This window comes from Phacochoerus africanus, chromosome 7 (genome assembly GCF_016906955.1).
Source record: "Phacochoerus africanus isolate WHEZ1 chromosome 7, ROS_Pafr_v1, whole genome shotgun sequence".
NCBI classification, from domain to species: domain Eukaryota; kingdom Metazoa; phylum Chordata; class Mammalia; order Artiodactyla; family Suidae; genus Phacochoerus; species Phacochoerus africanus.
In genome coordinates, this window is record NC_062550.1 from 690,967 (window position 1) to 716,838 (window position 25,872).

The window sequence follows — 25,872 nt, forward strand, 5'->3', positions numbered from 1 at the left end:
CAAGATTGCCGAGTCCAGAGCAGCGCTGAGTCCTCGGTCCTAGGAGCAAATGCGGACCCCTCTGAGAGCTTCTCAGGCCCTGTGCCTCGGCGGGCAGGTTCTGCAGAGAGCTCTGTCGAGTTCACGGAACTGGTAACACGCAGGAATGCAGGGCCATCGGGTGGTGCTGGCACCCTCGGAGGATGGCGCACGGAGCAGGTGCACCAGGGCCCAAGCCACCTGCCTAGCAGCCTGCAGTTCCCACCACCTCTGGCAAGGGGTTCTCCCAATTGCAGAGCCGCGCGAGAGGGGCAGGGGGCACTCACCTCCCCAGGGCTTAATTCAGTCCCAGAGAGGAGCTGAGGGGTCCCGGTGGCCTGGTGGGACAGATGGAGAGTGGTGGCAAGTGGGCGGGACGCCCAGGACCAGCCTAGCATCCTCAGCTGGCAAGTGGCGGAGCTGGGATCATGGTGACAGGTAGGTCAGCAGGGTGGGGCTGCTGCCAGAGGACCCCTCCACCGAAGGGCAGGGAGAGCTCAAGGAGAGGAGCGCCCCCAGGGCCCAGGAGGGCTCAGGGCAGGCTGGCCAGGCCAGGGCCGTGGACACAGGGGGCAGGACACCCCCACACGCCTCATGCTCCATGGCATGTACGTACACTGAATAGCCCCAGCAGCGCTTCCTCCCTGTGCTCTGGCGAATGGGGTGGCAGGGAGATCAAAAGCTGAGAGCAGGGAGGGGACTCCCTCTGGTCTGCAAAGGAAGAGCCCGGGGCCCCAAATGCGGCCACTGGCCATGGGGAAAAGCAGAGAGCCGTGCAGGGACCAGAGCCCTTTTCCCTAAACCTCCTCCTTCTCCTCACCCCAGGCCGCCCACCCCAGTCAACACAGGAAACCCTTTTAATACAAAACAATTTAATTGAAATACCTGTATAAAAAAATATGATTTTCAGACACCTCGCTTTTGAACTGAAAGCAAGCCCCATCCACGGCGCCTACACACACGGGATCACAGAAACACAGCCGTGAAAATAAATTAAAGGCTTGAGACTCTGTCCCCCCACCCCCAGCCTCCAGAGCAACAAGCACACTATACAAGGTCAATAATTTAAACCCAGCCCTCGAAGGAGGGTGCAGAGCCACAAGGTGGCTGGGTCTCCTGCTCCCCTTAAATTAGTCACTGCACAAGTGCACCCTCTGACACACACAGGTGGGATCGGGACCCGGGGTCTACACACGCAGCCACCCCTCCTCCGCCAGGGCTGGTGGAGGCAGGGCTGGTGGGAGAGGAACCTCGACAAATAAATTAAACAATAAATAGCCCTCTGCGGGGTCACATCATAAATAAGACGTCTGTACGCGCACGCGCGTCGGGCAGGCGGGCAGCGGAGGCCAGGACGTCGCAGGGCTTGTGCAGACGTGCCCGACCAACACCGACACACGCGGGTGGGGCGGGGGCACGAGGGGCCTGTGCCCGCTGAGATGAGGCCACGGGACGCGGGGGCACTCCTGGTCCAGCACGGCAGACGCGGAGGCGCCGCCGGAGCAGCACGGGAGAGGGACGGTCTGGGGTCAAGGACCGGCCCTGGGCAGGCGGGACCTGGCTTGGACCCGAGTGTTATTGGACGCACAGAGCTTGAGAAAACCAAGTCCCGTGAGAGCAGCGTTCGAAAAGGCACTCAAAGCAAAGGAACCGGGCCGGTGCCAAAGGCAAAGGTCACCAGGGGTCAGAGATCGCTGCTTTCGCAAGGAGCAGAGAGCCCAGGCAGAGGGACTCCACGGCAGGGCCCGCACGAGCCAAGTGCCGGCCCCCTCCTCACAAGCTCTCGCTGCTGGAGGTGGTGCTGGCGCCGTCGTCGGTGTCCAGGGCGCAGAGCCGCAGGTCACGGCTCTCTGGGGTGCCCTCCTCCTCTGCCCCCAACATCCAGGGGTGGGCAGAGATCTGGTCCAGCGAGGGCCGCTCGGAGGGCCGCAGGGACAGACACCACTGAATGAGCTGCTGGCACTCTGCGGAGAAGGGGCGGGGAGACCATCAGGGCGAAGCTGGGGCCGAGCCTCCGGTGCCCCTGCGCCCCGCGGGCCCAGCCTCTCCACGCACCTGGGGAGACCCTCCTGCGGAAGAAGACGCGGCCCCGGAGAATCTCTTCGTCCTGCTCGAAGGGAATGTCCCCGCACACCATGTCATAGAGCAGCACGCCCAGCGACCACACGGTGGCCGAGCGCCCGTGGTAGCGGTGGTAGCGGATCCACTCGGGAGGGCTGTACACGCGGGTGCCTGAAGGACACGCAGGAGTCAGCACGGTGCCCCCCCCCCCCGCGCCCCCCGGACGGCGCCCCAGGAGGCTGGCGGCCCCCGAGACACCCGGCCCCCCCGCGCCCGCTCTCCGCCCTGGAAAAACCCCGGCGGGCGTGGCCTCCCGGCGCCCCGCCCCCCCAGCTGGCCCCGCTCGGGAGGCGGTCACATGGGCTCGGGCTCGGGTTTCACAACAAACAGATGTGAGCCGAGGAGACGCGGGGGGAGGGGCGGGGAGCCCCGGCGGCCCCGGCTCCGCAATGCGGGGATTTCTGCGCGGCGGCGGCGGCGGCGCCCCAGTGCTCCGCCCGCGCCCCCAACGGCACCAGGCCCCACTCTGGCCCGCACGCGAGGGAGCCGGCGCGGCGCGGCACGCGCGCGCGGCCCCAACAGTCGCCAGCCGCTCGGCCCGCCACGCGGGGTGGGCGCTCACCGTCGAAGTCGGTGTAGACCGTGTCGCGGAGCAGCGCGCCCGAACCGAAGTCGATGAGCTTGAGCTCGCCCGAACGCAGGTCCACCAGCAGGTTCTCGTCCTTGATGTCGCGGTGCACGACCCCGCAGCTGTGGCAGTGGCGCACGGCGGCCAGCACCTGCGCGAAGAAGCGGCGCGCCAGGGCCTCGTCGAGCGCGCCGCGCTCCGTGATGAAGTCGAAAAGGTCCTGCGCCGGTTCAGGTCGCTCGAGTACCAGCAGGAAGCCGTCAGGCCGCTCGAACCAGTCCAGCAAGCGGATGACCCCGCGCGCGCCGCCGGCCGCGCCCACCTTGCGCAGCAACACCACCTCCAGGGGCACAGCCGCGCCGGCCTGAGGGAGACGGCGGTCAGCGGGTTCCGCCCGCGTCCGGCGCCCCCGCTCCACCCGGCACCCCCGCCAGCACTTACGATGCTGCCCCACTCGGTCACCCGCTCCTTCACCACGTGCTTCACGGCCACCTGGGGGGAGGGAACCAGTTGGTCAGGCCCGGGAGGACGCAACGAGACGCGCGGGCCGAGAATCCCGGGTGCCCGGAGGCCCGACTCACCGGGAGCCCGTCGGCGATGCGGCTGCCCGCGTAGACGGTGCCAAAGCCGCCGCTGCCCAGCACGGCGCCCACCTGGTACACTTTCTCGAAGCTTTCCTTATCCGCCTTGGCTGTGGAGAACATGCGGGCGGCGTTGGTACGAAACAGAACCCGGGACCCTCGACCCCAGTGCGTCTCCAGGCCCCCGGGCCCCGCCTACCTGGCTGCAGGATCTTCACTGGGAGATGGTCCACGCCGCCTGGTCCGCACAGGTGCGCCAGGGAGCCGAACTTGGAGAGCAGCATCGCGGGCGGCGGCGGGGCGCGGGCCCCCAGCCCCGGCCTCCGCGCCTCCTCTCGCTCGGCTCGGCTCGGCTCCCCGCGCCGCGGCGGACGTGGGAGGACGGCCTGCCCGGGCCGCGCTGTGCCCGGATCCGGACAGCGGATGGGTGCGCCGAAGCGCCGGCCTCGGAGCGCGGGCCCGCTCGGGCGAGGCCGTCCGCGCGGCTCAGTGCCCGACCGAGCCCCGTAGGGACCGCGTCAACACGCAGCAGGCCGAGCCGTTCACACGCCCCAGCCGCCTCGCTCGGGGGTTTTGGGCCGCAGCGGCGCGTATCCCTCCGCGGGAGGGCGGGGCGAGCGGGGATCCCGCCCCCTTCCGGCGGGGCCGCGCGGCAGGGGTTGCCCCAGGAACTCGCGATGCTGCCAAGGTGACGGCCAGACGCGGCCGGCGCGCTTTCCCGGGTGGGCGGGGCTGGCAGGCAGGGGTCGCGGCGAGCTGCTGGGACTAGCTGGCGGGAGCGGAGCCGCGGAGGCGCACGGCGCGGCGTGGCGCGTCACTACTCCTCCGCGTTCGAACGCACGCACACACACGCGCGCGCGCTCCCGTGCGGGCCGTGGCGCGGACGCTCTCACACACGTGGCGCGCGCACGCGCGCACGCTCAGCTCCCGCGCGGGCCGCGGCTCTCGAGTGCGGGGCGGAGCCCCGGGAGCCAATGGGAGCCGGCGTTCGCAAAGGGCACGGGGCCCAGCCAATGGCGGCCCGGAGGCGGGACCGAACCTTGTCGGCTCCGCCCCAGACCGGACCGGGAAGGTCACCCGCTGCACCCACCTGGCGCTGGCTGCTCAGCTGCGAACTCGGCGGCGGGGACCAAAGGAACCGCTGGGTGCGGGAGGCTCTCCCGGCCGCCCAGGGATGTGCCCGTGCCAGCCCGGCAATCCGCGCACCCGGACATGCGGATGGCCCGGCGCGGCGGGCGCCGACCCCACCTGGGGAACCCTCTGGGCGGCAGAACCCCGGGACTCACAGCCCTCGCTTGGGCTGAGGCTCCACCCTGTCGTCCCCGGCCCACCATTCTTACCCGGGCTTGACCTCAGAGCCGCATCCCGAGGACCACTCCTCCCTCCCTAGAACCTTTGCCCCTGGTGTCCTCCTGGAGCGCCATCCCCTGCTCTCCACCCACTTGACTGCCGTCCAGGCCCAGGCGATGTCCGACTCTACCAGGGAGAGACAGCCACTGTCACGGCCCTGGCCAGTCGCAGGCCTTCATGGCCCTGGGCTGGACCTGAGCCTTTCCTCTGCCTTCTGTACTGCACAGATTCCTCCAGCCCCGCGGGTTGCCGACCTCAGCCCAAGGTCCGGGGCCTGAGCAGCCCAGGTGTGAACAGCTGTCTGCCAGCCCCAGTGGCTGAGGCCAGGAGGTCCACTGCCTCCCACAGCCATCCAGAAAGGGCTCGGGGTTGAGGGAGCCAAGAGGCAAAGGAACTGACTCTCCTGGCCTCGCAAGGGCTCAGGCCAGGCTGGGGTCTAACCATGGCAACCACGTCAGTCCCATGTCCCTGAGCCCATCTGAGATTGCCTTCAGGTGTGACTCCCAAGCACGTGTGCTCACCTGCCTCAGGGGCCTCAGCCGGCCTGCGGGCTCCCTGAGCACACCCAGCTTTCCCCAGGTCACACCCCTTCACTGCCCCCATCCCTGTCCCAGAAGCGGACCCTCCACCGGTACAGCTCCTAGGTTCCTATCTTACTGAGGCTCTGACACCACCCTCCCGCAACGCGGACCCATGAAGGCAGGACCAGGGCTCCTCAGGGGGTCGGATCTGAGAGAGCGGCAGTGGGATGCAGGGATTGTTGTCTTCTTGTGGGTTGTTCCGGAGGCCCCGCTGGTGGTCCTCAGCGCCTTCCTCCTGGGTCAAGCTGTTACAGGCTCCTGGACCTGCAGCCTGTCCTGGGGCTGGGAGGCTGGGAGAGCTAGAGGATTCTGGGTCTAGGTCTCAAGATGTGGTTCTCAGGGCAGTTGCAACTCAGGCGACAGGGACTAAAGTCCCCAGTGGCCTCCCTTGTGGGCCCCCAGGCCAGTTCTCGGGTGCCTTGCTCAGTGTGCCCAGCAGCTCCTTGGCCTTAGAAGGCCAGCGTCCCAGGCAGGAGGGCCACCCCCTGCACACCTCCCAGCTCCGGAGCCTTGATCTGAAGACCCCGAGTCTCGCCAAACTCAGAGCAATTTCTCATCCTTCAAAAAGGAGGCCCCCCCCCCGCCCCCGCCGTTCTGGAGGTGGGCTAACTGACTGCGGAAGCCTTTGGAAGGCTCTGGGAGTGGGGAGGGGTTCCCTGACTGGTCTGGGGTTGGAAGGCAGAGCAGGAGGCAGGCACTTTCTGGAGCTGGAGTTTGACTCAGCCTTCATCTCCTTTTTTTTTTTTTTTTTTTTTTGCGTGTCTGTATTTAGGGATGCCCCCGCGGCATATGGAGAGTCCCAGGCTAGGGATTGAATCAGAGTTGTGGCTGCCGGCCTACACCACAGCCATAACACCAGATCTGAGCCGCGACTGCGACCTACACCATAGTTCACAGCAATGCTGGATCTTTAACGCTCTGAGGGAGGTCAGGGATCGAACCGGTGTCCTCGTGGATACTAGTCGGGTTTGTTGACAGTTGAGCCATGATGGGAACTCCAGCATTCATCTCTTCTAGACTCTCCTGTGTGGTGTCTGTGTGCTGTTGTGTGTGCCTCTGGGTGTGTGTGTCCTGCATGGACTGTGAGCTCCCCAAGGGTCAGAATGGACCTGGATCCCCCGCCGGGGGCTGTCCTGCACTGCGGGCCTCTTTCAGGCCCAGTCTGGCCCAAGGTCTTGCCTGTGCAGCTGCCAGGCTCAGGTCTGCCCAGACACTGGGGCCTCCAGCACCCGAGATGACCCTGCCCACCTCACCTGCCCCCACTCTGCAGGTGAGCACGACCCACCCCGCTTCTCAGCCTGGCAGAGGAGGCTCTGAGGGGTTCTTTCAGATGCGGAGTCCTGCCCTCCTTGCACAGGGAGCCAAAGCCAAAACCGAGACCCAAGGGCCTTTTGCCCTTCCATCCTGGGCATGGCCCTCGGGGAGTGACCCCAGGCCAGCACTTCCCTGCAGGTCTGACCACCCCCCCACCCCCCCGCCACATCCGCGGCACTGCAGGATGTCAAGCCCTGCCTGTTTTTTCCTGGTTCCTGGAAGGCCCATCCGGCGGGCCTTAAAAATAGCTCTGGGCCCCACAGGCAGGCCTGTCCCCAGGCTGTAGAGCTGCAGCCAGTCCCACAGTCGGCAGGGAGAGGCCCCCAGGAGGAGGGCTGGGCTGGAGTTGACACTGACCGCACGCCCGAGGCTCAGCCAGCGCTATGCAAGCACCTCCGGCCATCAGGCCATCCTGCTGAGAGGGGCAGCCTCCGCTCCGCCCGGGCCAGGTGCCTCTGAGCTTCCCATCCTCTCCAGGCAGGTGTTTCCTGAGCGGGGAGAGCAGCTTGGGCCCCACCGGAGGGGCTGCCCACTCGCCCCTCGCCCTGGAAACAGCCAGTCCCAACCACGCACAGCCAGCGCACAAGGTCGCCCTGTCCTGCTTGCAGGAGGGGCACTGTTGCCACGGTGACCGGAGCCAGGCTGTCCTCCCCGGGCTAGGGAGGAAAAGGAGGATGGAGCACCACTCACGCTCTGTCCCACGCACACGCGCTACCCACGGACACACACAGACCGTCACACGCTCCCAGACACCCCCGCAGAGCTGGGGCCTCACGGCGGGGGGCACAGGCCTGCACCCCCCCGGTTCACCTCAGTCCCCATGTCCACCCCAAGGCCTCCTTGGCTGGCCCCTTTCCAGCTGCCCCCGGCCGTCCGGCAGGTTTGCTCGGCCCGGGCCGGGAGGGCCCCTCCCTGCCTCCAACCCCTGCCTGTGCTCTCAGCGGTCCAGGCCTTCCCAGCACCGGCCCTCAGCACTGTCCTGCCTCCGACCCTGCAGGGCTGGCCCAGACCATCAAGGTCAGGCCCAGGGACTCGGCCCGCTGTCACAGCTGTCCCCCTGAGCCCATCCGGCCTCCACTCCCACTGCAGGAACGCCGGCCCACGTGGGCCCGACCCCTACCCAAGCCGTGTGGCCTGGCCCAACAGCGCCCAGCTTCACACCAGCACCCGAACTGGGCTCTGGGAGCTGGGACCTTGGCCCAGCCTGCATGCAGCATGGCCCGGGGCCACAGCCTGGCTGAGCCAGGGAGGGGCCTTCCCTCTGGCCTCCACTCGCCTCCGTCTTGGCCTCTCACTCGCCAGGAGGGGAGCCAGCAGAGCCGAGCAGGGTTTCGCAATGGTCCCAAAGGCGCCCAGAGTGGGGCCTGGGCTGGGCTGGGACAGGGACCCCCAGGAGCTGGTGGGTGGGGGCCTGTGGGGACTCTGGTCTCCCTGCCCTCCCTGGAGACCCCGGCCTGGTCTGACCCAAGGCCAAGGCTGGCCAGAGCGTGAGGGCAGCTCTTCTTCCTTGGGCCCCCGCCAGCCGCCACAGTAGAGCATCCCGCGGCCCGGCAGCTCTTGACCCAGGAGACCCCGAAAAGCCCACCGCGCCATGGAGCACCCAGGCCTGACCCAGGGAGAGGCCGGGTTCCCAGAGGGCCTCACCCCAAATGCAGCTGGACTGGAGCCCCAGACGTCAGTCTTGGTGGTGGCAGTGACGGGGCAGTGAGCAGGGTCTGCCTGGGCCAGCAGCGACCGCCTCCTTCCCAAGGCCACCCCTGGGCCGCGGGCACAGCCTCTGCACTGGCCCAGCCCTGCGGCCACTCTGCTGGGGCCTCACAACTCCCACTGCCTGGTCTCCCGTCTCTAGGGACCTGACGGCTCCTGTGTGGGGCCAGGGGGAGGATCCAGTTGGACGCGCGTGACGCGCCTCTCAGGGTACACAGTAGGCGCCTAACAGATGTGGCTGTGGGGCTCCAGCTGTGGTGAGACACACAGGCCCCAGACTTCAAAGGCAGAGCCGGGACACGCCTGGGATGGAAAGCGGGGGGTGGGGCCCAGCAGATTCCCGGCATCCCCACCCTCTCTGTGCTGAGACCCTCAGGGTCAAGGACCCCAGTCTGGAAGGGAGTGGCGGAGGGCTGTCCCATCTCAGGCCTCCTGCTCACCTCAGAGGCCCCGTCCACAGGGACCTGGGGCAGCAGGGCTGACCCCTGGAGCAGGTGTCGCCTCTAGGACCCTGGCCAGCGTGTCAGGTGACCTCTGTGGACGTGGCCAGGCTGGACGGTTCCTCTGCCCGGGCCCCCAGCAGCTGGAGGGCAAGACGAGGGAGAGACGCCAAAGGGCCCTGATGGGTTTGCCTGTGATTTGCTTGTGGCTCCCATGCGCTGGGCTCCTGGAGCCGCGCAGGGAATGGGTCCCCGTGGGGGCTTCCTGGAGGAGGTGGCCCGGCTCAGCCAAGTCTCCAAGGCTGAACCAGAATGGGCTGTGTGGGGCGGGCACTGAGCCGGGCAGCAGCCGCAGCAGCTCAAGGGTTGGGGGTCAGAGCTGTGCAGTGAGGAGCCGGTCTTGAGGCCTCTCTAGAGGGAGGGGAGCTGTTGCCCGGGGTCCGGTGACCTTGGAGGCCTTGGGGGCCAGGGCCTCCAGCAGGCATGACTTCATCTTGGGAGAGTTTCTTTCAGTTCCAGGGCTGGCCTGGGCCACGCTCAGACCACACTCAGGCCATGGAGAAACTGCTCCCTGGGTCTCCGGAGCGTGGAGCCCAGAGGGCCTGACCACAGTAAACCTGGGCCAGGACAGGCATTTAGCGAGTGCTTACTGCCTGCCTTCCCATTTAGTGAGGGCTTGCTTGCCACGTCCCTTCCCTTGCTCCATGCACTCGCATACCCCCAGCTCAGCCCTGTGGGCACCGCCTTCACGGCCCTTGCACAGAGAGAGCAGCGGCCTATGGGAGCACTGGGAGTGGGATGGGGGCGCCTCAGGGGAAGGATGAGCCCGTGGGTGGCAACTGGGCTGGCCAGGCAGAAAGGAGAGTGTCACTGCCACGGCATGAACCCTGCCCAAGAAGGGATCAGGCTTGGAAAGAAGCAGGGCAGGGCGGATGACTATTTCAGGTCAGGCTTGGTCTAGCCCCTCCCTTAGCCCCAGGCAGCACCCACTCAGCTGAGAGCTCAAAAGCTTAGGCGTCCTGGTCCCTGTATGTCCCCTCTCTCTCTCTCCTTTTTTTTTTTTTTTTGTCTTTTTAGGGCCACACCCGAGGCATATGGAGGTTCCCAGGCTAAGGGCCGACTCAGAGCTTCAGCTGCTGGCCTTCACCACAGCCACAGCAACGCCAGCTCTTTAACCCACTGAGTGAGGCCAGGGATCAAACCTGTGTCCTCATGGATGCTAGTCAGTTTCATTTCCGTTGAGCCGCAACAGGAACTCCCACCCCCTCTCTTAATGGTCCAGAAATAGAGAGCTGAGGGGGAGCCCCCCACACCTGGGCATCAGGGGATGGGGGTCCGTGGTTCCAAGGAAGATGCAGCATGGCCCCAGCTCCTGCCAGTGGAGGAAGAGCTGCACTGGGGGGCTGCCTTCCTGAGGCTCAGCCCCCTGCAGGCATGCACTAGTGCCTGAAGCTCCCTGGACCGTGGCCTCAGCCAACCCTTCCTTCCATGCCTGCTGGAAGTGAACCCAGCCCTGTGGGCAAGGGACACGCCTGCCAGAAAAGCCCCGGGGAGGCCGAGGCTCCCCTCCAGCCTTCCAAACCCTGCTGGCTGTGGCTTTGGCTGGAAGGACCCAAGTCTGACTCCCCAAGCATCCTCAGTGCCAGCCCGTGTGGGGCAGAGAGGCACCTGGGCATTCAAATCCTAGGATGCAGCAGGGGCAGAGCGCTGCCCACCGTGGGATGTCAGTGCTCGGGGGGTCCTGGACAAACCTGTGGGGGATGAAGTGAGGTCTAGTGACCATGAACCAGGAGCCTGGGCGGGAGGCCTCTCCCGGCTCATACTGTCCTGCGGCGGGCGGGGCAGGGGGGCAAGAGCAGCTATAGGAGGATGAACGCAGAGCTGCTTGAGGCCCCAGCGTGGATGGGGAGGCCGAGGGCCTGCTGAAGCCCAGAAGGGCCCTGCTCTGCCCCTGTCCGTGCCCAGAGTTCCCCTGGCATCTGATCCCAGGGCCCTGGAGGTAGCCTGGGCAGAGCATCCGGTTCAGAAGTGGCCGGGCTGGATCCGACTTCATGGCCGCTTCCCTAGTCCCAGGATGGGAGAGTTGGGGTGGGGGAGGGCCCAGGCCACCCCAGAAGCTGAGCGGGCCTCTGTCAAGGCGATGCTTCAGCTCCCGCTCAGCCTCTCCCAGCTTCCCAGAGGAGGCACGGTGCTCTAGAGCCCAATCTGGCCAGGAGGCCCCAGTGGCCGATCAGCTCGGGTCAGGGCCCAACACCCCTGGGGCACTGGGGTCGGGCACAGGTAGCAACACACGGCCGTGCTCACCAGGTGAGCACACAGCTGTGTGCGCATGCGGCCAGCTGGCTGAGCAGCCTGGGCAGGCAGTGTGCAGTCACACGTGTCAGGCACGCTCATGCCACCACCCTCCATGCTGTGCCCTCGGAGGAGACCCTCGTCCCTCTCCGCCCAAGCCTCGCCCCAGCCAGATAAGGGGCCCGACCCTGTGGCCTGGTGGCTTGCAGCACTGGACCCCTCCCCCAGGGGCAGGGGGCAGCCCCCCACCCCCTCTGGACAAAGGAGACCAGCAGGCTGCCCCCAGGGCTGCCAAGGGTTGGGGCCCCGAGATCCACGGTCCGGATGGGAGAGGCCGCACTGTGGGCCCCGCCCCGACCCCACAGTGGGTCAGGGGGTGACGCCTCGCTGAGCCCTGCGGACCTCGCCCACGGCAGGCGAGAGCACCCCACACCAGGGCCCAGGGCCGCTTCCCCTGGGAGACCTGGAGGAGGAGCCAGGCTGGGAATGAGATGGGAAGGAGGCCAAGTCCTGAGTGCGGGTGACCAGGGCAGGCGGTGGCAGCGAGGGGCTGTGACCGCCCCCCTCCCGGCGGGCACATTCCTGGGCCAACCGGCAGGACTGCGGCAGGCGGAGCTGCTGAGTCATCCCAGAGAACTGGGAGGAATGGAAAGAATTCTGCCCTTTGACTCTCCGGCCAGGCTCCCCAGCCCCAGCCGCTAGCCCCCGCAGCCCCTGACCGCAGAAGTGTTGGTATCCCGCCAGCCCGGTTCCTGGCGCTGGAGCATGAGGGGCACAGGTCACTCTCCTGCCCACTTGGCCTGGTTCCGGGGGACAGTCTGCTCCCAGCCCGGCTGGGTTGGGGTGTTCGGTTGCCAGGAAGGACCGAAGGGTCCTTGCTGCTCCTAGATCAACAGCAAAGCCGCGCTGGTCCCTGGGGGACGGGGACCCTAGGGTTCCATGCAAGGCCCATCTCTCTCTCTGTGACATGGTGCCACTGCTGGCGGGGGATCTGATGGCATCCGCAGGAGCCCCCACCCTGGCAAGGGGGGGGCGTCCACCTTTGCTCTCAGGCTTGTGCCAGCCTGGCTCCCTTCTGCCTCCTAGTCCCGGCCCCAGGGGGGCCTGTCTTTCTCCCCAGCCCTCTAAGCGACGCCCCATCCTAGCCCTCTGCCCCAGGCCGCCGGCTCTGTCTCCACCACCCCCGCCTGGGCGTTCCCCAGTGGCTCTGCGGGCGGCCTGGCAGCAGGGCAGCCGCTGACTCGCGGTTTCTGGGACGCGCCAGGACGGGGTTTCGACCCGGCCCTGGGTCCCTCCCAGGCGGGCAGGTCTAGGGCTCTGGGACCCACCCCGGGTGGAGGCTGCCCCATGGGCAGCAGAACGAGCTGACCCAGGCCTGCACCCACTGCCCATGCAGGCAGCATCTGGAGCCCGCTTCTAAACACAGCGCTCCCCCCTCGACGCCCCACCCCCCCCGTGGAGAAAAGGCCGCCCTGTGGGTCCTTGGTTCTCGGTTCTCGGTTCTCAGAGCTGCAAGGTAGGCCTTCTGGGAGCAGCACCTGCCCCCAGGACAGCAGGGAGGGGGGCACCTGTTTCTGCGCCTCCTGCCCCCGGCAGCACCTTCACCTCCAGGCGCTCACAGCCCAGCCCGCGCTGCTTCTCAGGCCTCCCCAGGCCGGGTCATGCTGCACTAGCGATGCTGACCCGACCTTGGGGGCAGCTGCAGAGTCTGGCGCAGGCCTGGGGGCTGTTGGGCCTGCTCCTGGCCTCCCTCCTCAAGCCACGGCTTGCCACGTGGGGAGCGCGGGCAAGAGGGCGGAGCCCACACGGGCTCTGAGGGCAGAGGCGGGCACTGTCCTTCTCTGGAGCCCCATTTATAGGTGGGGAAACTGAGGTTCAGGGATGCAGATGGCTGGCCAATTCCCAGCTGCCAGCTCAGGTTGGGCGGTACCGCCCAGCTCACAGGCTGGAAAACTGAGGCTGGGGGTCGCCAGGACAGGGTCCGAAGGGGAGAGGCGGGAAGCTGGGGCAGGTGGCCTGGAACCCGAGCACTCAGTCCAGGGCCGGGGCACCAGGAGGTGGGGAGACCACGCGGGGGCAGGGGAGGGGGCTGGGCCCAGCAGTGGCCAGGGGCCCCCTGTGGAGTATCTGGCCTCCTGAGGTCCCACTGCCGGGACACCAGGGACCCCAGCAGAGGTGACCCGCCTGCCTGCCTGCAGCCTCTCGGGAGGCAGGCCAGGGCAGGCCAAGCAGGGTGCATGTCAGATCAGCACATGGAGACCCCACTCTGCCCTCGGGAGCTAAAGGGCTCTGGGGGACACCGGCCAGACTGCACTTGAACTGAGGTAACGCGGGCAGAGCTGGACCAGGGCCACGGAGCTCCATCTTGGCACAGGCCGGTACCAGGCCCCAGGCCAAACTCAGCCTCCCCGTCCCCATCTCTGGTCTCTGACTAGTGAGGAGGTGCGGATGCCTGCCTGCCCACCCCCCATCCAGGGGCCCAGCTCTCAAGGTGCCCTGGGTGCCACCCATGACTCAGGCTGTGGCCTCTGTTCCACCTGCTTCCTGGCTGGGACCCAGGCCACACACACACACACACACACACACACATGCACACACACACATACACACACACACAGCTGGTCAGACCGGTTCCACAGGGCCTGCTCTTGGCTGGTGTGGGCCAGCCCTGCCTGGAGGTACCCCGCCCCTACTCCACCCCAGACACACTTCTGCACCTGTGAGCTGGGCAGCATGGCCACCTAAGGCCCTTACTTGGCTGGGCGCACAGAGGCGCTGGGAGTGGGCATGACGCGTGGGAAGAGGCCAGGGAGATGCGGCCACCCCAGCTCCCCCCGGGGCCCTTCCAGCAGTGCCCTCCAGCTCGCCACTGTCTGAAAGGGACTCCCACAGACCCAGGACCCCGCGAAGGGCAGCTGCAGGGCACCTGAGCCCCCAGTTCCTTGGCAGGTCCGAGGGCACGTAGCAGGCCACCCCCAGCACAGCTCAGAACAGCCCCGCGTCCTACTCTGTCAGCTCTGCTCCCCTGTGCTTGATGGGGACCCCACCCTCGCCGGTCACTGGAGCCATCCGGGTCCCTCTGGATCTTTCCGGACTCCCCACCCTGCGGTTTGGGTTTGTCCGAGGGGTGCCAGGGGAGTGCTCTGCGTGAGCCCCTCAGCCAGCCTGGCGGCCGAGAGGTGCGGATGTCTGTGTGCACAGGATGGGCGCGTGCCTGTGCAGGGGGCGCTGGGGGGGGGGGTCCTATGTGCAAACCACGAAGGCCTGTGTGCCCGATGCCTGTGGCCCCCTGGATCCACACGGGTGCCGAGCCAGGACCTGGAAGTGACCATGTGGACCCAGGGAGACCCTTGTGCCCTGGCCAGTGGCCCGTGTCCTTCGTGACCTGCAGCCCTGAGTGCCCTCTACTAGAAAGTCCAGCAGCCTGGATGCCCAGGCAGATGTGACTGTCACCCACAGGCTTCATCCCCCAGTGGGTGTGCCTGGGCCAAGGTGAAGGGCAGAGCCAATGCCCGGGACCCGCACCTGCGCCCAGGATGCTCCCCCAACCCAAACCATCCTGCCACCTGCCCCATCTCCCAGGCCTCCTGCATCCCAAGGGTCTCTGCTCTCCAGACCCTCTCCCAGGCCTGGGTAGTTGGTTGGGGGGCGGCGGGGGAGGGGCAGAGCAGGGCCAGAAATCCCGATCAGGCTCCAAGGGCGATGGGGAGACAGGCGGGGGTGCGGTGGAAGGGCAGTGGGGGAGCCAGCGAGTCGAGGAGATGGCGGCGACCGAGGTCGGCAGAACAGCGCGGTCATGGGGGGCGAAGAGGGACTGGGGGCCAAAGGCCTAGAGGGGGGCGGGCGGGGGCGGAGCAGTGGGGCCAGGGGCGGGGGCCGCGGCGCTGTGGGCGGGGCGGGGCGGGGCGGGCGGGGGGCGGATGCGGGAGCCGCAGGAGTTGGGGGAGAAAAGGGGTTGCAGGTGCGGCCCGCAAGCAGCAGGAGGTGGGGGTCGCCGCAGGGGCGCTGGGCACACAATGCGCGATTGTCTAAGGTGCGCTGGGCCAGCAGGGAGGGCACAGCAGGGCCAGGGCACGCGCTGGCGGCCTGAGTGTCGCTGGGCTCTGCTGCCCGGCTCCCTGCGGCCCCACTGTGGCCACTCCACCAGTTGCCCGTGTTTTGAGGCCCACTGGCCCCCTCTCGCAGGGTCAGCCGTGGGCTTTGTCACTCAGCCAGTGTCTCAAGGCCCGGCCTTCCTGGGTCCATGTGGCAATTGGACCCAGAGGCCAACCAGCTCCAGCCACAGGTCCCAAACCAGGCCTGACCTGCTGCCCTGGACAGGCAGGGGTTGGGCCGGGGAGGTGCGGGTCCTGTGGGGGGACGGCCCTAGCAGGCCCAGCTGCCTGGGCAGAGCTGAGAACCCCTCCCTCTTGGCTCACAACCTTGGAGGCCTAGGACAGAGAAGAGGCCTGGCCCTCCCGCCCCAGCGGTGTTCCCGGAGGCCAGGAGGGCAGGTGGCTGCACTGGGGCTGCCAGGGGTGGGGTGGCTATTGGCCCAGCTGGGCCCTGAGGCTGCAGAGGGGGCCTGATCAGGCCAGTCTGCATAGGCAGCGGAGGCCTCTCTGCGAGGCTGCAGGGGAAGGAGCTGCAGGCCCAGTCCCCCTTGGGGAGGCCCCAGGAGAGGGCGTGTGGGTGACAAACGGGTTCCCTAGAGGGCTGCTGAGTGAGTCCCAGTGTGTGTGCACATGTGTGTGCGTGTGTGCGTGTGTGCAGGCCTGACCACGCTCCTGCCTGCGTTAGGCTGCACAGCAACCCCAGCCTGGCTGTCCTCCCAGCCAAAGACAACCCCATCCGGGCCCCGCAGCCGGGGGGGTCGGCCTTGCCAGCCTCAGAGCATCAGAACGCTCCCTCACCTGTTCCGAATACCCCCCCATATCCCCCCACCCCACCCCTTGTCCCTAAACCCTGGTGATGGCTCCTCAGCTCTGTCGGGCTGGGGAGGGGGATTCTGATCAGGTACCCAGGCTTTGCCCCATTCTCTTGGTCCCCAGCTTCTGGGAGGGACTCAAGGTGGCCAGCTCAAGGTTGGGTAAGGGGGGGGGGAGGTGGGGAGAGTGGGGACAGGGGCGGCAGCTGGACCTGGGGCACCAAGGTGAGGAGGAGCTGGTGGGGGTATGGCGGGGGCAGGGGAGGTAAGCCGGGTCAGGCTGGACTGGGAGGGGTCTGGCTGCTGGGGGCAGGGCGGAGGGTGGGCTTGCTCGGGGGGCCTTGCCAGCTCCCTGCTGTTCTGCCGACCCTCTCAGGGACGTTAAAACAAGGAGAAGCAGCTCTGATCTCCATTCAGAGGAGAGGAGCCCTCGGACCCGCACCTCCCAGTAGGAAGCGAATTCCGTCTGCTTGGTAAGCGACAGCAGCACGTAATGGTGAAATTACTCAGCACTGGTCTTCTTTAAACCGCTGTCTCCGAAATGTCAGCATTTCCACACGGAGTCAGTGTGGACGGGCGTTAGCGGGAGAGTTTGCATTGTCTCTGGCTAGAGCTGTCCAGACCCTCCCCGGGGTTCTGGCCTCTCGGAAACACAGGGCGCCAACCGAAGACCCACTGACGGCCCCAGGGACCCCAGGGACCCCAGGGCATGTCGGAGCTCCCAAGCCTGGGGCTGGCGGCCCCCAGAGGTGGTGTGGAGAAATGCGCGGAAAGGTCTTTTTAAAAAGTACACAAAATACGGAGCTCCCCTGGTGGCTCAGCAGTAACCCAGCTAGTATCCGTGAGGACTCGGGTTCCATCCCTGGCCCTGCTCAATGGGTTAAGGATCCAGCGTTGCCATATGCGGCTCTGATTCCGAGTCGCTGTGGCTGTGGTGTAGGCCGGTGGCTGCAGCTTGGTTTTGACCCCTAGCCTGGGAACTTCCATATGCTGTGGGTGCGGCCCTAAAAAGATAAACAAATAAAAAGTAAAAAAATACACACTTTAATTTTAATTTTTTTGCCTTATAGGGCCTCGCTGGCAGCATACGGAAGTTCCCAAGCTAAGAGTCTTTTTTTTTCCCCCTATTTTTTTGGCTTTTTTTTTTGGTCTTTTTTAGTGCCTTTGCTAGGGGCGCTCCTGTGGCATATGGAAGCTCCCAGGCTAGGGGTCTAATCAAAGCTGTAGCTGCCGGCCTACGCCAGAGCCACGGCAACGCTGGATCCAAACCACATCTGCAATCTACACCACAGCTCACGGCAACACCGGATCCTTAACCCACTGAGAGAGACCAGGGATCGAACCCACATCCTTATGGATACTCGTTGGGTTTGCTACCCCTGAGCCACAAAGGGAACTCCCTTATTTTAATATTTTAATTGTTAAAGGCAACCTACATGGAGAAGAGCGGAGTTACGGTTTTTTTGTTTGTTCACTTAATGTACTAAATTAAGAAACATTAAACTTAACAGTCACCGTCAGGGATGCTACCCTTTATCTTTATCTTGCGCAGGGCAAGTTTTAAAGCAAACATGGGAGTGGTGACCTCAAGGCAGACACTGAAGTCGTGTACTTCGCACTTCGTAGGTCAAAGGGCGGGTATGTTTCGTTCTGCTGACTGAAAAAAAAAAAAAAAAAGTACGACCCAAGTGTTTGAATTCTGTTTTATTTGGAAGACTTTCTGGATACCCCCATCCCGGGAGGCAGCCTCTCAGGCCATTCCGAGGGACGGCTCCCGAGAGGTCACGGAGGCCCAAGGTAGAGGGGGTTCCGCAGCAGAAGCCAGGTGGCCTGGCGCTGCCAGTGCGGTGCCACCGGCTCAGTGGTGTCTCTGCAGCACTCGGATCTCGGTTCGAACCCCAGCCCCACGCAGTGGAGTAAAGGACCCGGTGTTGTCCCAGCTGCGATGCAGGTCGCACTTGTAGCTCAGATCTGATCCCTGGCCCAGGAACTCCCTGTGCAGCGGGGCAGCCAAAAAAAGAAGGGAAAAAAACGTGGAGGCGAAACATGAAAAGCTGAGTGTTCATTACAGAAAACCAGGCCTCTCCAGGGAGCGGAGTGCAGGAGTCTGGCGCACGGAAGCCAAGGCTTTGACGTGCCCCTGGGCTCTCAGGCCGTGTCCTGTGCTCTCCTGTCCTGAGTCCCCGCCGGGGGGGAGGGGGGGGCACCGGCGGGGAGGCTGTGACGTGAGGGCTTGATGGCTGCAGCAGCCTCTCTTCACTGATGTGGCAGCAACATCTTTCGTCCACAACTCCTACCTCGGCGGTGAAACCCGCGCCAGACTCACTCCGTTTTTGTTTCACTGAGTGAAATATCCGCAGCACTTGCTGATCAACCACTAAGTAAGTGGACGGCCCAGCGGCGCTAAGTCCCTTCGTGCTCTTGTGGGACCACCTCCACCATCGTCTCCAGAACTTTCTCATCTTCCCAAACTGAATCTTTGTTCCCGTGAAATTCCGTCCCCATCCCCCTCCGCCAGCCCCTGGCATCCGTCCTCCCACTTTCTGTCTGAGTCAACCCCTCCAGGGACCTCGCAGAGGTGGGATCACGCAGCACGTGGCTTCTTGTGCCTGCCAGCTCCGCTCCACATCCCAGCCGCAGGGCTCACGCACCTTGTCGCCTCAGACAGTTGTGTCAGGAGGCCCTTCCTTTTCCAGGCTGAGTAGTATTCCTCTGTGCGTATCGACCGCATTTGCTTTATCCACCTATAAAAGGTGGGTTCTTCCACCTTTGTCTGCTGTGAGTCACGCCACCTTGCACATGGGCGTGCAAGTGTCTGTCCAGACCTTGCTTACACACCCCAGAAGGGAATCATGGGTCAGGTGGGACTCAAGCCCACATCCTAAGGACACTCCCATCAGCAGTGCACGAGGCGACGGTTTTCCTCCGTCTTCCCAACACTGGGTCATGTCCATGTGTTTGGTCATTTGCCATCCCAGCGGGCGTGAGTGGGGGGGGTCTCAGGGTGGCCTTGATTTGCTGTCCCCCCCCGCCCAGCGTTTTCAGTGCCCAGCGCTGAGGGAGGGGAGGGGAGGGCACGAGGCGTGAACCCCGGAGGGAGGGATCTGCAATCCTCCCAGGGCTCATCGCCCAACCCGTCCTTGTCACTGTCACTGTCCTGTCCCACCTGGATGACCCCAGTGCCCCTCCCCACTGCGTCCTGTCCTGCCAGTGTCCCTCCCCCGGTCAGCTCCACCTCCCAGCCAGGGACTGGGGGACATAGTGGTGGCTTCACCAATGACGAAGTGGCTGGTGCAGCCGCGGGGGTGGGGGGACGTCGCAGCCCCACCTGCCTCCAGCGAGGTACCTGGGGGAGAAGACACAGGGTCTGGGCCGGCGTTGGTTCCCGGAGACCTGAAGTCGTCAGGGCCCTGTGAGAGCAGGGCGATGGGGGGCAGGGCCCAGGTAAGGCCGCCGACCTGAGGGCCTCCAGCCCCTGCAGGTGTAATGGGCTGGACATCCAGGCGGCTGGGGCAACCCCGGGACGAGGCTCAGCCTGTGAGGGGGGGCTCTCACGGTGGGGCCGCCAAGCGGGAGCTGCACCCCAGCCGTGCCGTACGAGGCGCCCTGATCTGGGCAGGTGACGAGGTGGCAGAGGCTGCTGCCACCCCTGCAGCCCTGACCTGTGGGTGACCGTCCTCACCCAATTCCACGTGGCCACCAGGCTGGACCCACACAGGCAGCAGCTCCTGGCAGTGACTGGACGGCCGCAGGCTCGGCCGAGGCATCACTGAACAGGTGGTGGGAGGCTGGGACCCTGCAGAAGCCTCTGGTGAGGGGGTGTGGCTGCCGGTTTGGTCAAGTGTTCTTTTCTGTCCCTGTCGAGAAAGAGGCCCGGACACAGCTTTCACCCGGAGCAGATCTAGGGATGTTCTGGTCCAGCTCCAGGGCTGTGCTGAGGTCCCAGCCTGGGAACCCTCAGAATGTCCCACTGTCCTCCCGGTGGAAGGGGCACGGCCCGGCCCTGGGCTCCAGAGCCCAGCCTGCCATCCACAGTGGGGCCTGGGTGCTGCTGTGCCGGGAACCAGGGGTGGGAGCAGACGTATGCACCCCTGTCCCCACAGCTCCGGGCTCTGCAAGCCAGAGATTCTGGGGCCCAGAAGACCCCGTGTCTCCAGGGCACACAGCAAGGAGCACAGCTGGTGCCCAAGAGCAGCGGGCACGCAGGGAGCCAGCCACCTTGATGGAGGTGGCAGGCCTGCCTGGCCAGAGGTGGGGCCACTTGCGCCCACACCCCCGTGTGACCACTGAGGCCAGATGCCTCAGGGATGAAGGCTTGGGTTGAGGAGGAGTCACCTGCCGGAGGACCAAAGGCAGGGACCCTCAATAAAGCAGAAACCCCTTCCAGACATGCCTGTGGCTTCTTCTCGAAGACCCGGGGCAGGAAGGGGTGGGGGCTGAGGAGGTCAGGGTCTCGCGCCCCTCCAGCCGCAGGCCCCGGGGGCTGCCGCTGCAGGGGCTCAGCTCTGGGTCGGGGGCTTGGGGGCAAGGACCTGAGGGTGAGTTAGGGAAAGTGATTTTTTTTTTTTTTGGTCTTTTTGCCTTTTCTAGGGCCGCTCCCACAGCATAGGAAGGTTCCCAGGCTAGGGGGTCAGATCGGAGCTGTAGCTACTGGCCTACGCCAGAGCCACAGCAACGCGGGATCCGAGCTGCATCTGCGGCCTACACCACAGCTCACAGCAACACTGGATTGTTAACCCACTGAGCAAGGCCAGGGATCGAACCTGCAACCTCAGGGTTCCCAGTCGGATTTGTTAACCACTGCGCCACGACTCCCAGGAAAAGTGATTTTTCACTGAAAGCCTTCAAAGCTGCCGAGGGCTCCCTGTCTACCCGCTTCCTGGTGGGAGGGGCCGGCATCCGTGTGTCCCTGGGCCCTGTGGCCTGCCTCTGATGGGGGCAGAAGCCTGGGCTCCCGCGGGGGGCTGCCACCCGCCCCGTGACAGCTGCCCAGATGGAGTGAGGCCAGCGCTGGTCTGGGGTCCACCCCGTATCCCTCAGAGCCCAGCTGCCCCAGGCAGGACTGGCATGAGGCCCACTACGGCTTGCACCCAGCGGGGGCTGTGTCTCCTTCCCCAAAGGCACCGCGACTGCTCAAGGAGGCTGAAGGGTCAGCAGTGAGCAGGTGCAGGGGCTGGACAGTGGGCCCAGCCGTCGCCCTCACTCACGCCGTCATTGGTCATTCAGGCAGGAGTTCCCACTTCAGGAGTGCAGTCAGGGGCGCGGGGGTGCAGGGCAGCGGCAAGCCAGACGGGTGGGTTTATTCACTTATTTGCACGAGACAAACTTTTCTGGAGAGGCTCTGGTCTGCAGTGCGCAGGTGGCTGGATGCATGGACAGGTGGACACATGAACTTGGGGTTCCTCCTGAGGCATCCCTGAAGCAGAGTCACCCGAAGCCCAGACCTCGGGCTGGCTGGCCAGGGCGTCGCTGCCAAGCGGGCCGCAGCAGGCTGTGGGCTGGCAGCATGCCCGCGAGATCCTGCCCATGGCGACATGCTGAGGACTAGACATAGAGCTCACGACACTGGACCCAGACCATGGGCCACAGGCCCAAACGGAAGTCCCCACCTTGAACCTGGCCCTCTGACCTGAACCGCGGGGCCCTCGTGCCAGGCAGGGACTTTCAGAGCAGCACCCCCGCCCCAGCCCCGCTTGATGCAGCAGAGGGTCCCCTGAGCCCGGTCAAGTCACGACCCTCTGCACAGAACCCACCGGACTCCCAGCTCACAGGGCAGAGCCTCGTGCTCCCAGATCGGCCCCCGCCAGGCCCCTCCCCGCCCAGCTCCGCCTGACCCTCTGCTGGCCTCTAACTTGGCAGGCTCATGCCTCAGGCCCAGGCCCAGGCCTCTGACTGACTGTCCCCTCATCCCCACCCAGTGACCCAAATCTGTGTCTCCCCCCGTCAGACCTCCCCTGGAGACCAAAGTGGGCCACAGAGGGAAAGCAGGCGAAGGCCAGGCGTCTTCTGGAGGGACGCCCAGCCCCGGGTCCCCAGCTGTCTTCTGTGCCCCGAACTGTCCCTCGGCCCTGACTGAGTCCCATGTGCCAGGGCCAGAGCTGCGTGAGGGCCACCTGGTCAGGGCTGGGACCCCTTGCCTCTCTGCCTCCCCCACGGGAGTTCAAACAGCACCCCCGCCCCCACCCCAGTCCTCCCACAGGGCTTTTCCTGGCAGGGCAGACCTGGCCTCAGGGCCAGGGACGTCACTGGTGTCCAGCCGCCCATCAGTCCAGGGTATGAGCCCCTCAGCGTCCCCTCCTTCGACAGCTGAGCAAAAGAAAGGACAGAATCCCCAGAGCAGCTTAGGTGGAGTCCAAACTCTCCCAGCAGCAGCCTGAGGAAGCTGCGGTGTCAGGACGTGGGCACAGGGCTTGACCAGCCAGGGCCCACCCCCTTTGGACAGCATGGCATGCCGCCCATCCCAGGGACACAGGTGCGCATGTGGACGGAGGGCAGGCCAGGCAGGCAGAGGAGCAGCAGCTGGGTGACACAAGGGCTTTCTGGCCCCGCAGGGCCCTGTGCCCTCGCTCCCCCCAACCCCCGACGGGCCCGAGACCCCGGCCCCAGGCCTGCCGGAGCCACCCACACCCACCACAGAGGACTGAGCTCACGGCGACTGCACTCTGCCTGGCAGGCCAGGGACCAGGCAGAGAAGCCCTGGGCCAGGGAGGGGTGCTTTCATGCTGGGTCGGGGTTGGGGACCGGTCACCCTGCCACAGTGCTGGCCCAGCTCCCGCCCAGCGCCAGGCACCCTGTGGCACTTCACAGCTGCACCCGGCAGGACGACTCCCAGGGCCCAGCTCGGCCACCCGGGGTGGGTTGGGGTGAGCCAGCTGCGCCTCCGCTCTCCTCCAGCAGATGTGGCCAGGAGCTGGGGGAGGGGCGGGGCCGCGGTGGCCGTGGCCGTGCTGCTGATCAGGGCCCACTGGTCCATGCCTGTGCAAACACGAGCAGGTGGCAACACGCGTGTGGATGTGTGTGCCTGCATGAGCACGTATGTGCGTGTGAGCACTCGCCTGTGCACACGTCCCTGCAGTGGAGCTGTCCAGCGAGTGAGCAGCATGTGAGCCAGAGGCTGCACGTCGGCCTGGGAGACAGCGACATGGTGACCACTGACCCCAAGACCCCACTGGGCCCTTTGGGGCCTTTCCCACATCCTCCCCACCCTTCTCTGTGCCCCTGGGGTCTTAGGGCGGAGGCTACCCTCGGGGGGTGGGGGGGTGCCCCTGAGCTGACAGCCCCACACGTGCCCGTGGCTGATCGCTGAGGCTTCCGCGGGGCCCGTGGCTACAGAGGGCCTGGCGGGGCCTGCTGTGCTCCCAGCTCTGCCTGAAGCCAGGCAGCCAGGGGTGCTTCTCGGGGGCCAGTCCCTGTGTGACGGGGCACACCGTGGGGGACAGAGCAGCCTCCAGGTGACCCCCTGAAGCGACCGCAGCTTTGCCCCAAAGCTGAAGCCAGGGCCTCCAGCTCAGAGGACCCTACAGACGAGGAGATGGACAGACAGGCAGCTGGCGACGGGCAAAAGCTGCTGAGAATTGGCGGAAGCCGGGCGGGTGGCCGGCGGGTGGCCCGACGGGTCCTGGAAGTCCCGGCTTCCTGTTTTCCCAACAAAGGGCCTCTGTCCCCCGGGGAGGCCGCCGGCCAACAGCGGCGGACGCGCCTTTTCCGTAAACAGGGTTGTTTTCTTTCTCCTCTTGGCACAATAACAGCGGTCTCCAAGCCCCCCAGCCCGGCCATGGGCACAACAGGATCCTGTAGGGACCAGTGGCCACCCTGCCACTGTGGGAATGGGGGGAATGGCCTGGCCGCCTTTGAGGAGGCCCCAGGACAAGCAGGGGCCATGAATTCAGTGGTGCCCACCCCACGGACAGGTGGGCGGCCTGACCAGCCTTGGGGTCCACGAGAGCCAGAGAGCCAGGGTGCGTGGGGGGGGTGCCAAGCATGTGCCCCACTGGGTTTGGCAGGCCCTGTGACCCTCAGGGCTGCACGGGGAGGCAGGGCTGAGACCACCCAGGGCTGGGCCTCCTGGGAGGCGGACCTGCCTCCGGGTGGCTGTCCCTCCAGGCTGGCTGGAGGAGCTGCCTGCTCCCCAGAGGAGCAGAGAGGGCCTCTGCTGGCCCAGAGCTCCTGAGCCCAGGCCACAGGAGTGGACCAGGGGTGCCAGGCCCTGCAGGAGGGAAGGGCCAGAATGCCTGCAGCAGGCCCCTTGGCCGATTGGCCTCGCGGAGGGAAACAACAGCCCTGCCAGCCCTGCTGCGGGGGGCCCCGTGGGGTGTGGCAACAGCCCAAGTTGAGAACAGCTGGGCGCTCCGAGCAGCCCTCTGTGCGCCTGGCCGTGGAGCCGGCCAGGAGTGGGCCCAGCGCCCGGGCATGCGGCTGAGTGGGCCAGTGTGCAGGGTGTGTGGGTGACTGTGTGTGCCCCGAGGCAAAGCCCCAAATGGGCCTGTGTGGGGGGCTGGGGGGCTATTTATAGCGGCTCCTCTGCCGAGAGGAGCTATTAATAGTGGGGGTGGAGGGTGAATGGACAATATGCCTGCGGGTGGGGTGGGGGTGGGTGCCATTCTCTGCCGGAGACACCCGGGGCTGGCACCCCAGCCTCTCCCGCTGCGGTGGACAAGGGCCACTGTTATCTAGTCAGCAGCTGAGCTAGGGTGCAGTTCACCTGCGGCGGCGGGCACGGGGGTCAGGCCGGGGCCCCCTGCCTGCTCTCCACAGGGCCATTTGCCAGCCACCCCCTGCCCTAAGGAGAGATGTGCTGATGGGGAGCCATGGGGAGCATGAGGTGGGAGGGGCAGGGCTCGCAGGAGGGCCTCGCCATGGAGGAGGCCTGCCTGGTTCGGCCACCATAACTGGTGTCTGAGAGGGACACCGGATGGGTACTCGAGGGTCCTGAGGCCTTGAGCCCCCCCCCCCCACGCCTGAGTGCTCCCTTGGACCCTCTCATTTCTAGTCCACGACCAGAGGGAGATTTGACCAGGCTGGCCTGCAGGACAATCAGGGTGCGAGGAGAGCATGGGGGTCGGATCACAACGAGGAATGGGGGCTGCTGGACACCCCCTGCTCTGTCTGAGGCTCATTCTCCTCCACCGGTTTCTGAAAGGACAAAGGAAGACTCAGCTCCTGGTAAAAAGGTCAGACCCGACCTCGCCCGGGGGGTTGGGGTGGGGAGGGCAGCCTGAGGCGGGGGCTCCTCCGCAGGCCTTCTCTTGGGTGAAGGTGGGGGCTCTCCCCTCCTCTCCCTGAGCCCAGAGATCCTGTGAGGCCCATCCGGACGGTGGGCCTGCGCCCCCCAACCCGCGCCGCCCAGGCGGGGCCTGAGGTCCTGGAGGACCTGCGGGACGCACGGGGCAGGCGACCTCAGCGCCGGGGACAGGCACCTTCACGCCCCGCAGAGCCAGTGTGGGTCCCCCGCGCACATCAGGCCTGAGCTCGTTGGGGGCGAAGGCCCAGGCCGCCCACGCCGACTTCGCAGCTCATTCACCCGCCCGCTTCCGCCCCGCCAGCTTCCTCCGGGAACCCCCCCGCGATGACGTCTCGAGGGGCGCCAGCCTCCCGCCCGCGGCCACCTGGCGCCAAGCGCTTTCCAAGAAGGTCGTGGCCCACCGCGCACGCGCCGCGCCTACGTCCCGAAACCTCGGGCTTTACCGGCCGCGTCATCCTCCCCGCGCGACCCGGGCTCCGGGAAGGGGCGGGGCGGGGCGGGGCCTGGCGGGGGCGGGGCGGCCGCTTCCGGCACCGCCCCCCTTCCCGGCACGGCCGCGCCCCACTGCCCGCTGCCCGCCCGCGGCCCGAGCCCCTCCCCGCCCCGCCGCCTCGACCCCCTGTGCGGACAAAGCGGGCGGCAGCTAACCCTCGCCCGGCTGCGAGGGCTGGGGGCAAGGCGGCGCGCGGCCCGAACCTGGAGCAGCGCGGGGAAAGGGGAGGGGGCCTGGGGCCCTCGGGTCCGCGCGGGGCT

General features: G+C 66.1%; 1 protein-coding gene and 1 long non-coding RNA gene across 2 annotated transcripts; both read right to left on the bottom strand.

The window, feature by feature from the left end:
- Positions 1 to 873: 873 nt before the first annotated feature.
- Positions 874 to 3,850, bottom strand: PIM3 (Pim-3 proto-oncogene, serine/threonine kinase). Its single transcript, XM_047785938.1, has 6 exons — positions 3,488 to 3,850; positions 3,289 to 3,398; positions 3,149 to 3,199; positions 2,702 to 3,071; positions 2,074 to 2,250; positions 874 to 1,982 (listed from the first exon to the last, which is right to left on the bottom strand). The coding sequence occupies exons 1-6, from the start codon at positions 3,570 to 3,572 to the stop codon at positions 1,792 to 1,794; spliced, it is 984 nt and encodes a 327-aa protein (XP_047641894.1). The 5' UTR covers positions 3,573 to 3,850; the 3' UTR covers positions 874 to 1,791.
- A 13,717-nt stretch (positions 3,851 to 17,567) lies between these two features.
- Positions 17,568 to 25,591, bottom strand: LOC125130522 (uncharacterized). The gene is made up of 2 exons (XR_007135723.1): positions 21,086 to 25,591; positions 17,568 to 19,735 (listed from the first exon to the last, which is right to left on the bottom strand). It is a non-coding gene; the product is annotated as an uncharacterized LOC125130522 (long non-coding RNA).
- Positions 25,592 to 25,872: the final 281 nt, after the last annotated feature.

Excerpts from the sequence above, each read along its gene's own strand:
- PIM3 (XM_047785938.1), bottom strand. The coding sequence starts at position 3,572 with ATGCTGCTCTCCAAGTTCGGCTCCCTGGCGCACCTGTGCGGACCAGGC. Across the intron at positions 3,200-3,288 it reads GCATCGCCGACGGGCTCCCG|GTGGCCGTGAAGCACGTGGT; the intron begins GTGAGTCGGGCC and ends CCCTCCCCCCAG. Across the intron at positions 3,072-3,148 it reads TGACCGAGTGGGGCAGCATC|GCCGGCGCGGCTGTGCCCCT; the intron begins GTAAGTGCTGGC and ends CGTCTCCCTCAG.